The sequence below is a fragment of the Trametes versicolor genome, assembly GCF_000271585.1.
Source record: "Trametes versicolor FP-101664 SS1 unplaced genomic scaffold TRAVEscaffold_11, whole genome shotgun sequence".
Classification (NCBI taxonomy): Eukaryota; Fungi; Basidiomycota; class Agaricomycetes; order Polyporales; family Polyporaceae; genus Trametes; species Trametes versicolor.
This window is the reverse complement of record NW_007360331.1, coordinates 265,991-279,588: the sequence shown is the minus strand read 5'-3', so window position 1 is coordinate 279,588 and position 13,598 is coordinate 265,991. Positions and strand designations below refer to the sequence as shown.

Below are 13,598 nucleotides of genomic sequence, written 5' to 3'. Positions count from 1 at the left end.
CTCCTGGTACTCCTGTGGACCCTTCATCCCGCGGTCGCGGCTGTTGCGTCTATCTTCGCGGGTCTGCTTGGTGCGTTCGCGTCATCCACCGTAGTTCTCCCCTTGGTCAAACCTGGATGCGCGTACCTCACCCCTCAAAGCCTCGCATTGTACCACGTCTTCCGTCGCACCCCCAGCTTCATTAAAGTATACGTCGAATCCGTCCTGCGCCCTCTTCTGTTTAAGCTTCTCGAACGACCGCTGATGATGCGTACCCCACTTCGACAAATCGCCCATGCCGTCTGGGCCTGGGTCCCAGTCAAGGCCCCTACATGGCACGGGACCGAGCAATTGATCGTCTCCGAGGAAAGCCAGTTGCTGGATGTCGACATCATCTCCACCGCGTACAACACTGCGATGAACCCCGGCCTACTTGCAACCGCCGCGATATGCCTTTCCGGACTCGATCCCAGCCTACACGTTGTCGACTGCATCGAGAGGCTGCAGAAGATAGACGAGAACCACTTCGGCGTCTTCCCCTCTCCGTACATCTGTTCTGTCGTCAGCGCTACCGGCGGGCCCGTTCTCTATGACCTATGGGCCGATTCGTTGCTCTGCAGCTCTCTTGAGGAGGTAAAGGAGATAGCCTTACGCCGTCGGACCAATCGTGTTACGGCGTTGGCCGCCCAAATCTATGAACACTTCGGCGCAACGAAGCCTACTCTGTCGGCTCCCGAACAAGAGACCGTGGTGAGGACTGTGTTAGGACTGTCGATGGCAATATGCCATGGCGCTTGCACAACGAGGATTCGGACATGGCACAACGTGTTGCATTCCTTCCAACAGATACTCACTAACTGCAGCCTCGGCGAGCTATCGTCCATGAATGTTCGTTCTGGTAAGTAGCGCCTTCACAAATCACAAGCTATGTCTGAGTTCATCCCTGTAAACCCAGCTGCCGCAGCCGCGCACCAAGTACTTGAAGGCCCCCCACCGGACTTTGAAGACCTCCGGCTCTTCTGCACGTATTTCACTGCTGCGAACATCATGCTGGAGTGCGTCCTGGCGAGCCACGACGTCGCTCCGGATCATCACCGAGCCATCCTCTCTTATGCCAACCATGTACTCCTCCACCTCACGGACACCCTGCAGGAAGTTGCCGACGCAGGAGAGGACTTGCTCCCCAGGTGCGACCAATACTGGCTGAACTTCTTCGTCGAAAACCTCTCCGACCTGGTGAACATCGTCACCGAAGAGCCCGCTTTCCCCGTCCGTGCGCTCTTCCCCGCAGACCGCATCGTTGCTCTAGAGCGTGCGTTCGTCGCTGTGCAGCACCTGATAGTTCATACGGGCCTCGTCGAGGTTGAATCCCGGATCGGCAACCGCGCTGGCTACCGGGAGACGTGCGAGGATAAACTGGTCCGTCTTAGAGCGCTCCGGTCGCGTTCCGAGTCCCCCCAGCAGGAGACCACTCCACCTGGAATCAACCTTGCTACGTATGTCATCTCCTCTTCAACGCGCTCGTCCAAGAAATTCACTGACTCGGCTGCGTCGATCGCAGGACCTGGCCGTCTGCGCCAGTCCCAGGCGAGCCACCTGCCACGTCCGCTCCAGTCGAACGACCTCCTTCCCCCTCCATCGAGACAGCTGCCCCCGATTCGGTCGAACCCGTGTCCGTCGGAGGTGACAAAGGATCTACTTCTATCCCGACCCTGGACCCATCATCGCATGCTACCGTCCCAGTCGAACGACCCGGCCTTCCTACACCGCAGCCCTCATCGCACTACAGCATTCCGAACAGGGAGTTGTACGCGTCTCCGGGATCTATGCACGCCGGTGTCATATCTACGCCCGTCCTGGTCGATCCGTCCATTGCTTCCGTTCCAGTAGAGCTCTCGGGATCTATGCCGGCGGCACCACCCACTCCCGTCCCTGCCTCCGAACTCCCTGCTTCCGTCTCGGAAGAGCGACCTACAAACCCACGGTCCTCGTCGCACCATAGCATGTCCGCCGAGCCGCATATGTCGCCGCGAACTTCATTGCACGGCGGCGTCTCAGACGGTGGTCAGTGCTTCGTGCCTAGATCTGTGCAGTGAGCCTAACATCCCGTTCATGCAGGTCACGAGCCGTCGCTGTAGGACCTCTGAAGATGGGGTGGAACAGATACCGTCGACGAGCTCCCCAGTACGTGCTTAGCCGTCACGCCGGCAATTCGTATGACGGGTAAAGATTCGCTTACTCGCATAATCAGGATCTTCTTCAAAGCGCATCCAAATCCGCCGCTAGATTCAATACCCTCTCTCGCAACACCAGCTCTCGCCCCGATATTACTAGCGCTGCTGTTGGTCTTTTTTTCACGTCTAGATACCCCGTCTTCGTACGAATTGAACGCTTCCGTTGCTCTTGTTACTCTCCATTCCTGAACGTACCATCTTTTCTTGGGCTCTCTCTTTTTCCGGAACATACCTGCCATTCTTCTCCTGTACTTATATCCCAAACGTGCCATGCCGCAGCTTGTAGCTGAGCGCTCGTTGAGCCTCCTTACATATGTACGTTCACGCGTACAGACGCAATCCTGACGTTCTGTGTTACCCGCCCCAGTCCCGTATATTGTCGTATTTATTCACGCCTTCCCCTCTCTATGTACAAAGTTATGACACGTCGTCTCGCAGCCCGCGCAAGAGCCCAAAAGCTCGCCGCATCTCGTTTCTGCTTCACATCCGTCAAGAGCTCCTTCATCTTCTCGCCGTCAAGTTTCCAACCAAGCCGCCGACGCGGGCGGAACGCGTCGCAGATGTACATCGGGCTAGAGCTTCGCGTAGTCGACCACGCTGCGCGTGGGCGCAGCTCGCAATCCCGGATATAAGCGTGCAGGGTACCTCTCGCTCGTCGGATGGTCGTTCTCGATGGCTGGGAGTTGGAGACGCTAGGAATCAGCAAGAGTTCCGACCTCCTCGGCGACGCGCACCTTGCGCTCCTTGCGAAACGCGCCCTTGTGCATCCGTGGGGGCTCGACACATATCTGGCGCGCTGTGTCAGGATGTACTTACAGTCTCTCGTGCAGCGCGATCGTGGATTACGCCTAGATCCTTCGTGAGGCTGATTTAAGGCCAGTCGTCGACGTCCAAAGGCGAAACACGTTCGTAATAAGTCAGAGTGGCGGTGGCGCGCTGAGGATATCGGCCGTGAGGTTCTGGTTGCTCTGTGTTGCTCGGCCTCTCCTCCAGGCCTCCCTGCAGGTGCACAGAGCATGAGACCGAGACGACTAGCGAGTTTTCACTTGGCACGTACCTGGTCCAACCCGCCTCAAGGAGGGAAGAGCTTGCGCTTGAGCGCCTTCTGGAGGAAACATATGTGCGCGGTGACAGTGCGCCGAAGTCCTCCGGCCTGTTCTCGAGCATACGGCCTTAGAGGCGATCAGGGCCCGTAGGCGCCAGGATGGTCGGCCTTCAATCCGGTTAGCAATGCGCGGGACCTGACAATGGTGAAAGCGGAAGGCGAGCGTGCTCGGTGGATATCTCTGTAGGACGCGCGAGGTGCCTGTGGCTTCGGCTCGGTATTCGCACCAGAACACCGAGCACCCGCTTTTCACGCGCCAGTCGATAGGGAGTCGCGAGTCGCGACGAAAAGTGGTGTTCTACTAGGGAAGAAAAGCAGCGTCAGCGGCAAGCCTTGTCAGGATGCAGAGCATTTCCCGGCGTACACACCTAGCGTCATGGTCGTCGTCGAGGTCACTGCTGGGCAACTTAGGAACCGAACGCAGATCCGCCCGTTGAGAACGTCGAGTCCAAAACTCGACGTTTTGTACGAGGCAAGAAAATATACCAAGACCCGCCAGAGAAGACTGCATCGTGATCGTGACTAGTTGACTGGTCCCCTAGTGTGCTTTGCTGCAGCAGTTGGTGGACGGGAGGAAGGAAGAAGAGAGACGCCCGACCTCGGTGTTCTCGGCTTTCGGTAATGCGGTCCGGAGATGCGAGCGCCTTCTTTGCCTCGAGGCTCCGACTCCGAACAAACCCCAAGCCCGGTCTCTCTCCATCTCCTGGCACTCGGAGTGAGTGTACCAACTTGAAAAGTCTCACCCTCACTTACTCTCACTGCTCATTCACACTCTTTCTTGTGACGCAAATGCCGACATCCTTCTCTGTTGCTTTCAACCACTGCACGTTCTAAGTACACTCATTGTAATCTTTCTGGACGCTTGCTAAAATGCCCGATGTAACGACATCGCGCCAGCGATGGTAGACTCCCGTCAGCGCACCTTCAATGCGCCTTTGGAAAGGCGCTGACTTCCCGGAGCTGGCGCACACCATGCTCGAGGCGCGTTGGTCTGAAAGACGCTGATCTCACCTTCGATATTCAAGGTTCACTCCGATTCCCTGACGACGTTGCCCGCCTCCCATCCCAGGGGCTCTATGAAGGTTGGCTGCCAGTATGCATCACAGGTCCAACTGCTGCGACAGACGATACCTGTTGCTATCACTGCAATAGTCAGCACGATCGACGGTTTTCAAGGACGCGAAGGCGACGTTGCGATAATCTCGACCGTGTTCTGCAACGCGGGTGGCAATATCAGTTTCGTTGAGGTAGAATTCCGACTCAACGTTTCCTGGACTCTGGACCCGGCCGAAGCTGGGCTCATCATCGTTGGCGACAAACGCGCGTTACAGGCGAACAGTACGCTCTGTCAAAGGGCGGAGGTTGTGCTCGCGCGCCAGGGTGCAGCGTAGAATGTGAGTCCAACGCCCGCTGTGCGGAAATTGCATACTTACATTGACTGCACAGGACCTTCTGCTATCTTGTTCTCATACAATAACATTGAATTCAATGAGTACGGTTCCGAGACGGCGCTCCGCCCGTGAATGGCGCAAACGGATGGGTGGTCGCACATTTCCTATTCACGTATCAGCCAACTTGTCATATGAACTGAGCTTCTTGCGCTAGTGAGGGCGGACAACCCGGGACGCAGGGGCGTTCGCCACCGTTGGTTATGTACCCATATCGAGATTGGAAGGTGAGGGGCGTCTCAATCGGTTATTCCTCGGGACTTCTACACCATGGCCCAGCTGCTCGAGTAGCGTCTCGTGAAGCTGCAACGACAACCTACTTCATGCAACGTCGGAGGAGCCAAGCCATACGGTCCTTTAGCCAAGAAGGTCATCCACCGCGCACGAATCCTGCGATGGAGGAGCTCAGGCAGCGTCATCGGAAGCTCGGTGAACTTTCGGACCAGGTGATCACTTCCGTCATCGATGCGGTGCTTCTACTAACCTCATCCTGCAGCGCTGGCAGCCCTTGCGGTGTTCCTGAGGTCTTTGCTCCGCCATACGCAGACGAGCACGGACATTTTGCCTCTTCTTCCGGGGCTTCGTGCTGGTGCATGACCTAACACTTGTCTCCGTCGCCGTAATTCCGCCTAAACGCTCACTCTTATCACCTAGGATGGAGACGCACGAGACTGCCGCTGCCCTGGAAGCCCGCATGCACGCAAGTTCAGAACCTCGATAGCACTGATGCTGTCGGACGATCCGAAGCGCGAATGGGCCGAGGGATCGTTATATGAACCTCCAGGGCTCGTACGAGGCTCGCTCGACCATCAGACGTCGTCACCCACTCCGTCGGCTCCCTGTTGGCAAGATGCTGCTCCTTCATTTTGCTCCTCTTCTGCTGTTCTTCCAGGCTGTGGCGTCGCGACCCTCCGACGCCAAGGGCCCGACGCACTCAGCTCGTCGCAAGCCCTCTCTGCCGCACGTACAGCGCCCAGCGGAAGTAATGCCTGTCGTCAGCCGAAACGGGACGCAGCTCCCGCCCTACGACTACAGTTACGTCTTCCAACAGCTCATCGACCATAACAACCCTAGCCTGGGCACGTTCCGGCAGCGCTACTGGCACACGTACGAGTTCTATGAGTCTGGTGCGTTCTGCATGCGCTTTGGGTACCGAAGTGCTGGGATCTGACATCATCGCCAGGTGGCCCGATAATCCTCTTCATGCCTGGGGAGACCGACGCAGACGGTAAGTCCAATCAATGTCAGCGAGATCTTGTGTACTCACTGTACACTGTCAGGCTACTACGACTACCTGACGAACGCGACGATCAATGGACAAATCGCACAAAAACTCAACGGAGCGACAGTCATACTGGAGCACCGTTTCTTCGGCGACTCCAACCCGATGCCGGACCTCTCCGTGCAGAGCCTGCGCGTCCACACCGTGCAGCAGGCGATCGACGACCTTGTCTATTTCGCGCAAAATGTCAAGCTCCCGATGCCTGGCGGCGACCAGCTCGCCCCTGGTAAGGCGCCGTGGATCCTCACGGGCGGCAGCTACGGCGGAGCCTTGGTCAGCTACACCATGGCCGAGTATGTGCATGTTGTCTTCTGCGAGTTCCAACTTCTGACTCATGGTCACAGCCAACCCGACGTATTCTACTCTGGATACGCGTCGTCTGCGGTAGTTCAAGCCATTGTGCAAGTCTATGCGCGGCCATTCACGATCAATAAACTTACTAGACATTTGAAATGACAGTGACTTCTGGGGCTACTTCGAACCCATCCGCCAAGCTATGCCGGCAAACTGCTCAGCCGACATCGAGGCCGTCATCGCGCACGTCGACACCGTCCTCACGTCCAACAACACCGCGCAGATCAACACCTTGAAGAGCACGTTCGGCCTCCAAGGCCTGGCGCACAACGACGACTTTGCCGCCGCATGTACGTTACGCTTCCAGGGCTTCGCGTCATCATGACATACCTTGCTGAATATCCTCTGAATGACAGTGCAAGAGAACTTCCTGTCGTGGCAGGCCCTGCAGCCCAACAGCGGCCCCGGCGGCGACTTCTACGAGTTCTGCGACGCGTTGGAGGTCAAGAACGGCGTCAGCGCGGGAGCATCCGGCTGGGGCCTCGATAATGCGCTGCAGGCGTGGGGAAACTACTGGAAGTCCAAGTACTACAGCGACAGTGAGTACTTCGCTTCTTACCAGCTCCATGATCGTAACTCACGATGCTCCTAGTTTGCGGCGACGACGACGTCGAGTGAGCACCAAATCACAGGAATGAGGCAAAAATGTCAAAATTGACGAATGTTGCTCAGGACGTGCCTCGGGACATACGATGCGACAAACCCGTTCTGGTCCTACGACTACCTAGGCCAAACCGACCGGGCGTGGAACTGGCTCCTGTAAGCGAGCCCGCCTCCGTGCACCCTCAACGCGCTCACGCCGATATGCCAGGTGCAACGAGTTCGGATTCTACTTCGACGGCGCACCCGCGAACCACCCAACGGTCGCGTCTCGCCTGGTCACGCCAGCATGGGGAGAGGTATGCATCGCCTGCAAACTGCCAGCCCCTGTACGACGCTAAGATGTGCATTGCATCAGCGGCAATGCGGGTACCGCTTCCCCGGCGCATTCACATCGAACATCTCCAGTTCCGCAGCCGTAGAGCCAGTCCCCGACGCGCGCGGGGTGAACTCGGCCTACAAGGGCTGGAACACGACGACCGAGCGCCTGGTCTTCGCGAACGGCATCAGTATGTCCCACTACTTTAGCTATTCCGTCTTCGCTAAGTTTTGTTGCTGACGTGTGGCGTGACTCACACAGGAGACCCGTGGCGCGAAGCGACGGTTGCGGCGGACGGCTCGACGAGCACCGGGTCCGACATGCAGCCGCACCTGCTCTCTGACGGGTTCCACTGCTCCGACCTGCTCGTGGACCAGGGCCAGGCGAGCGCGAAGGTGAAGAGCGTGCAGGACACGGCCTTGACGTACTTCGAGAAGTGGCACGCCGCGTGGACGCCGTCGGCATAGGCAGCGCCGCCGGATCCTGGTCCGCAGCGCAAAAGAGCATGAGAGTATGTGGTATATACAGCTTGTGAGACAAGAAATACAATAGTTCTAGATCTACACGTCTTGGTTCGGATACTTGAACGCGAGCTACATCCCACGCGGTACTGTCTTGCCTGCCACTTCGTCTTCGACTATGTGTCCACTTCCCTTGCGATCATGTCCGCACTCCGGGCCGCTCCCAGCTCAACCCTTCGCCCACGTAGAACCCGCCCCTATGCAAAATTTTTCCTCGCCCCGGAGTCTACCGCACTACACCACCGAGACGTGTAGATTGCCTGCCTACCGCCCCGGGCATGTTTGCCTGCCCGCTCGCGACCTGCATCGCGTCCGCCCAAACGGCCTTCACCCCTGCCGCCGCCTCCCAGCGCTGCACGAGCTTTCCGAGAAGCGTGTGCTTGCCACCGCCTTCGACGAACGCACGCTGCGTGACGAGGACCATGCCGCGCTGGCAGCGCGAGAGCATCACGTTCATGCGGTTGTCGAAGCTGAGGAAGCCCGGCCGTGTCGTGCGCACGGCGGAGACAATGACGTATGGTGCCTCGTGTCCTGCGAGGTACGTCGCGTTCATTAGTGGGGGCTTTGGAGAAGGAGACTCGAAGGCAGGGGCGCACCTTGGAAGCTGTCGACGTTGTATACAATGTTGGACGGTAGGTTGGCAGCCTCGAGGAGCTGGGTGATCAGCGCACGCTGTGCGTCGTACGGCGTGATGACGCAGAAGTCACCCGTGAGCTTCTGGTAGTAGTGCCGAACGAGGTTCACGACGGTGTGTGCTTCCTCTATGTTCTATACAACAAGCGATTGAGCAAGCGTGAAGCGGACCGTTACGGAATACGGATCGGCACGGGAGGATGGTATTCTGACCTTCCATGTCGACCCAACCTTCTCTTCTTCTCCTTTGCGGACGTTGATGGCCCGGATACACGCGGTGCCCACAATTTGGTGCACGGAGTTGAGCTTCGAGCGGTACATGGCCTCAGAGATGAATTGACCCAATTCCATAGGCATGCGATCTGTGCACCCATGTCAGCGAAGTGAAGGAGGGATGAGCCTGTAAACGAGCGCGCGTACATTGAGTGTCCAAGAAGTACGTAACGTTCTTCAGATGAGGGAAGTCGTATATCGTCTTCATCATGGGGGCGGTCTCCTTGCCGTACGGGGGCACTGCATCGGGGTCAAACGGTCACGACAGGTGAGACGCATATAAAAAAGGGAAACATCGTACGCTGCTTCGGGTCACCGAATAAGCACATCTTCCGCAATTTGGTAAACGCATGGAACAGATGCTGTATTGTGCTAGGATGAGCACCCTTGCGACGCTGCATGCGCAAGAAGACTTACCATAAACTCGAACGTGTCGATCTGGGACGCTTCGTCGACCACGAGCCGCTCTACCGGACAATGTTGGAACACACCGTTGTTCGTCAGAGCGGGATTGGAGAGCATAGCGAGTGTACACAGAATGACGGGAGAACTGCCTATCCTCGTCTTCGGGTTAAAGTCTGAGCCGGAGAGTTCGTTGGAGAAGACCAATGTGTCTTCCAAGTCGCCAATATACAGGTGCTCGTGCCTATAAATACAGGTCGCGCTCAGTGATTTTTCACGTTGAGGTGGCGCAGCGACTCGCCATTCATGATAGAACTCCTGCGACACGATGAGCTTGAATTTGATCCCGCGCTTGATGATGCTCCGTGCGATGTTCTTCACGCCGACGTTAGATTGTGCCACTACCCAGACCGTCTGTCTCATTCTTTGCCAGTACTGGAGGGCAGCTGCGATCGTCGTCGTCTTTCCCGTGCCTGGAGGGCCTAGGACGAGATGAGAACCGGTCTATGTGATCAGTGTTTGGTACTTCGACGAGAACATACCTTGGATGGGCAAGATTGGCTGGCTGTCGTCAATCATCGCTGCAGCAACGGTACGCTGCGAAGTGTTGAGCGACGAGAACTCAGGGTGCGCAGTTGGGCGTAGTTTGGTCTTCGAAGGGAACTTTCCCTCAGGGAACCACAGATGGCGAATGAACGGCGAACGACTTAGGTCGTCTACGCCCTGAAGGAGTCGCATTATGTACGCATCGCGCTCCCGCTCCGCCACAGTGGGCTCCTCGCGGCCGACGACCCGAAGCGTCTTGATCTTACCCTTGAATGCCCCAGCCACGATCTTGAGCGAGGAATCCTTACCATGCGCACCGACAGGGCGTGCCCGCGCCTCGTCGCCATTGATCTTCACAAAGGTCTACATATTCGCAGTGAGCGAGGGAGAAACTCTATGACACAGGATATTCTGACCTGCATGCTCGGCCGGATGCGAGTCTTGAAGCGTGAGCAGTGCGCAACTGCTTCCCCCTTCTTGTTTATTACGACATCGTCGAAGTCGTTATCAACATGGGTAGGCTTTGCGAGCTCTAGGAGCTCCACGTTCATGACCTGAACCGACAGGCATGCAAGGTGCGAGGCCTTGAGCAGTTCGGTTCTAAGTCTAGAGACGCCATGCACGTTCTTGAGCTTCGAGGCCAACCTGCACAAGTATAAAATAGCGTAAAAGACGATAGCGTTTCTGGCTAAGCTTACCGCGCAGAAATCCATGCTCGAAGACACAGGTCTTTGTTGGTTTGGTTGTACCAAAGCGCGTTGATGGGGAATGGACGTGACTTGGGGGAGAGGAGGCTACAAGCCATGGTACCCGGTGGGGGCAGGTCGTTTTTTCCATTAATGCGAGGCTGTAGTGAACGAAGGTCGACGCCCTGACAATGGAAGCCGAACTGGCGATAGACAAGCAACAAGATCGGCATCATGCCAATCCCAGTCAGCAGGTGGTTTGGGTGGTTGAATACACGCGCCAGCCCATGCTGAGCATAGTTCTGGGTGGCACTAGGAGTTAAATCACTCTCGACAGTGATCTGGACAACAAGATCCTGGTTTGCGAGTGCGATAGCGTCGATAGCGCCCTTCTTGGTGAGCCGCAACGACACCCCCAGTGCCTTCGCCTGTGCACCCTTGCCAAGGCCGAGCAGCATTTCTAGCGCGTCGCATTGTCTGCTAGAGACACGCTTGACCGCCACGACCTGCGGGAGGCCGGGGACGAGGTTACGGGTGTCGAAGGAGGGCATTGCAAGGAGTCGTGGAGGCAACGCGAGAGGGGGATTCGTCTGCCAACCCGTCAACGCCCGCCATTAATACCAGCCGAACAAGGTTCCATGAAACCACCTGGGCGGATAAGGGTGTCAACGAGGCGGGGGCCAATCGTCCAAAAGGCCGCAGGACAGGCCACAGAAGGTGATGGGCTTCCCTGCACAGCGTCCCGGGACGTCGACGGCGAGGCAGCGGTGTGCCTTTCGCAGCGGGCGAAGCGCTTGCTGCCGTGATTTTTGAGCGCGTACATCGTATCGGAACATGTTTTGCCCGTTTCTAGTCACTTAGGCTCATTCTGCGCGATACTATCGGTAGGTCTAGCGTGGCGGATATTGTGTTGAGCAATAATCACAGCACGTTTCCAGACAAGGCGGACTGGGTTGTAAGTAGGGGGCTGAGAGACCCGAACAAAGACGCACCATACTCAGTCTTCGCAAGCCGAAGTGCGCTTCGACTTCCCTTGCTTGTGCTGTGCCTAAGCGTTGCCTGATAGGGCTTTGCCAGCGTCCTAAAGTAGTTGCCAAGCAGGAAATACGCAGTGATGAAAGAAGTACATGTAGCACGCGATTATAGCACAGAGCAAGCACGACCAGCTTCGTTCGGAGCCCTCATATTGTGACAAGACGGCAACACGAGGCGGTGCCTCCGACCTCCGTGCGTTGTACCTCGGTGCCCCAAAGCCTGCTGGAATCAATCCTTCGACGTCGACAAGTTGTGGGAGATACGCGCAGACTGGTGAGGCGCTGATAGCTCCTTCCACGGCTCCTATTGCGTAGGATGGTCCAAATATTCCCGCTAGACATTTACGCGCTGACAGACGTCACCCCATGTCTATTTTCCTGAGGTGCACGATGTGGATGAATGAGGTTGGTGAGGGTAGCAGTGATGAACGGAAGCAGGTGCAGATGCCTAGGCGCCCATTGTCGCGCGCGTGTATTTACTGGTTATCGAGTTAAGTCCGTATTTGGACCTATCTACCCAAACTCGCATTAGGCGCGGCAAGAAAGTCAATTTGCAGCGCTCGAACTCGAGAATGGCATCCTCTTCCTCTTCCCAACTCCCGCCCTCCGTTTTCAACCCTCGGCGACATGTCGGCGTGCACGCGGAGCGCGTCTCGGACGTCGCGAGCACCGACTTCCCTGGTCATTATCCGGGAGAAGACCACACATGGAGTCTGGCGCGGTTTAAAGAGGTGAGCTCTGCAAAATAACTTTCGGGAGAGCGAGACCTGACCATGTTGGAACGGAAGAACTTGACAGTCTCCGTGAAGAGGCTCTCACAACGCTCGATCGAGTTTGACCTCGTCGGCGTCGACGCGTCCATTGCGAATGCGTTCCGACGAATAATGATCGCGGAGGTGAGTGCCGCCTCCGTTCGGGCACCCGGAAAGCCTGCTAACGACCATGCCAGGTCCCTACAATCGCCATCGAAGACGTCTTCGTTTGGAACAACACCTCCGTCATCCACGACGAGATCCTCGCACAACGCCTGGGTCTCATCCCGCTCAACGTCGACCCCGCACTGTTCTCACCCCGACTACCAGGAGACATTCCCTACGACCGGAACACGCTCGTCTTCCAGCTGGACATCGAGTGCTCAAGAGGGGCAAAAGGCGCAATTATCAACGAGTACGTTACGAGCGGGGACCTGAAGTGGGTGCCGCAAGGAGAGCAGGAATCGGTGTTCGGTGACCTTGTCCCTACCGCGACGAACAAGGTACGCTTGGTTCCGCTTCTCATTCCCCCTCTCTTCTCACTTGCGATTCAGGACATCGTGATCGCAAAATTACGGCCTGGTCAGGTCATCAACGTGGAGCTGCACGCTATCAAGGGTGTAGGGAAGGAGCATGCAAAATGGAGTCCAGTCGGTACGCGCGACTTTTTCAAACTCGGGTGCACGCATGGACTCATGTTTCCTTGTGTGCAGCTACGGCGACATACAGGCTACACCCTCTCGTCCTCCTGAACCCCTCAAAACCCATTCCCCCACATCTCGCCCAAAAATTCGCGTCATGCTTCAGCCCTGGCGTTGTAAAAGTCAGCCCAGACGGAGAGGTGTGTCCAGGGCCATCCTCTTTTTGTACACGCGCTATATACTCACGCGTTTTGCAGGTCTCCATCGACGACCGGCACCTGCGGAAAGAGACGATGTCGCGCGAAGTGCTCCGGCACAAGGAGTTCGAGGGCTCCGTCGAGCTCAAGCGCGTACGCGACTGGTTCATCTGTATGCCCCCAACTCTCCTCTTCTAGTATGTTATAGCTTGCTGACGCGCTTCGTTCACAGACAGCGTCGAGTCCGAGGGTCCGTATGCGCCCGAGGTGCTCTTCCCGGAGTCCATCAAGATCATGCGGGGGAAGATTGCGGCGATACGTGCGGCGGCGGAGGCGTTACTCACGGACTCGGAGGGTCCGGATGCTGGTGCTGCAGCTGCTGGTCCGGACGCAGATGGGGACGTCGTGATGGAGCCATGATCATGCTGAGTGTCATTAGTAGTCTATCCAGTGTATGCATGAGCACTCCGCCTCTGTGTATCTCGTGAAAATACCGCTAATGCGTGTAAATATCGAACTGGAGGTGCGTACCGCAAATATTGTCGTGCGTATCGAAAATGCAAGAAAGGTAAGCGGGTGGGCGGACCGGCCG

The 13,598-nt window shown here is 56.9% G+C and overlaps 5 protein-coding genes across 5 annotated transcripts; 4 read left to right on the top strand and 1 right to left on the bottom strand.

The window, feature by feature from the left end:
* The first annotated feature begins 14 nt into the window (after window positions 1-14).
* TRAVEDRAFT_66616 (uncharacterized protein) lies at window positions 15-2,609 on the top strand. The gene is made up of 5 exons (XM_008044725.1): window positions 15-877; window positions 935-1,475; window positions 1,541-2,043; window positions 2,098-2,163; window positions 2,231-2,609. The coding sequence occupies exons 1-4, from the start codon at window positions 244-246 to the stop codon at window positions 2,115-2,117; spliced, it is 1,698 nt and encodes a 565-aa protein (XP_008042916.1). The 5' UTR covers window positions 15-243; the 3' UTR covers window positions 2,118-2,163; window positions 2,231-2,609.
* A 1,785-nt stretch (window positions 2,610-4,394) lies between these two features.
* On the top strand, window positions 4,395-4,709 carry TRAVEDRAFT_131916 (uncharacterized protein; the record flags this gene model as incomplete). The annotated part of the gene is made up of 1 exon (XM_008044724.1): window positions 4,395-4,709. One exon carries the CDS (start codon window positions 4,395-4,397, stop codon window positions 4,707-4,709), a length of 315 nt encoding a protein of 104 aa, XP_008042915.1.
* Window positions 4,710-5,751: 1,042 nt separating this feature from the next.
* Window positions 5,752-7,788, top strand: TRAVEDRAFT_39647 (peptidase S28; the record flags this gene model as incomplete). The annotated part of the gene is made up of 11 exons (XM_008044468.1): window positions 5,752-5,893; window positions 5,950-5,994; window positions 6,047-6,341; window positions 6,393-6,449; window positions 6,508-6,692; window positions 6,759-6,941; window positions 6,995-7,016; window positions 7,075-7,161; window positions 7,214-7,301; window positions 7,361-7,511; window positions 7,583-7,788. The coding sequence occupies 11 exons, from the start codon at window positions 5,752-5,754 to the stop codon at window positions 7,786-7,788; spliced, it is 1,461 nt and encodes a 486-aa protein (XP_008042659.1).
* An 822-nt stretch (window positions 7,789-8,610) lies between these two features.
* On the bottom strand, window positions 8,611-10,933 carry TRAVEDRAFT_23160 (uncharacterized protein; the record flags this gene model as incomplete). Its single annotated transcript, XM_008044341.1, has 8 exons — window positions 8,611-8,837; window positions 8,896-8,988; window positions 9,050-9,143; window positions 9,166-9,215; window positions 9,240-9,632; window positions 9,693-10,059; window positions 10,113-10,341; window positions 10,395-10,933. The coding sequence occupies 8 exons, from the start codon at window positions 10,931-10,933 to the stop codon at window positions 8,611-8,613; spliced, it is 1,992 nt and encodes a 663-aa protein (XP_008042532.1).
* A 1,055-nt stretch (window positions 10,934-11,988) lies between these two features.
* Window positions 11,989-13,426, top strand: TRAVEDRAFT_74255 (insert subdomain of RNA polymerase alpha subunit; the record flags this gene model as incomplete). Its single annotated transcript, XM_008044723.1, has 7 exons — window positions 11,989-12,147; window positions 12,205-12,312; window positions 12,366-12,671; window positions 12,723-12,822; window positions 12,882-13,009; window positions 13,067-13,178; window positions 13,239-13,426. The coding sequence occupies 7 exons, from the start codon at window positions 11,989-11,991 to the stop codon at window positions 13,424-13,426; spliced, it is 1,101 nt and encodes a 366-aa protein (XP_008042914.1).
* Window positions 13,427-13,598: the final 172 nt, after the last annotated feature.

What these genes read in the sequence shown, in the direction of transcription:
- TRAVEDRAFT_66616 (XM_008044725.1), top strand. Translation starts at nt 244, where the DNA reads ATGATGCGTACCCCACTTCGACAAATCGCCCATGCCGTCTGGGCCTGG. An exon ending in CCTGGAATCAACCTTGCTAC is followed by an intron (nt 1,476 to 1,540) that starts GTATGTCATCTC and finishes CGTCGATCGCAG; the next exon opens with GACCTGGCCGTCTGCGCCAG. An exon ending in CGGCGGCGTCTCAGACGGTG is followed by an intron (nt 2,044 to 2,097) that starts GTCAGTGCTTCG and finishes CCGTTCATGCAG; the next exon opens with GTCACGAGCCGTCGCTGTAG.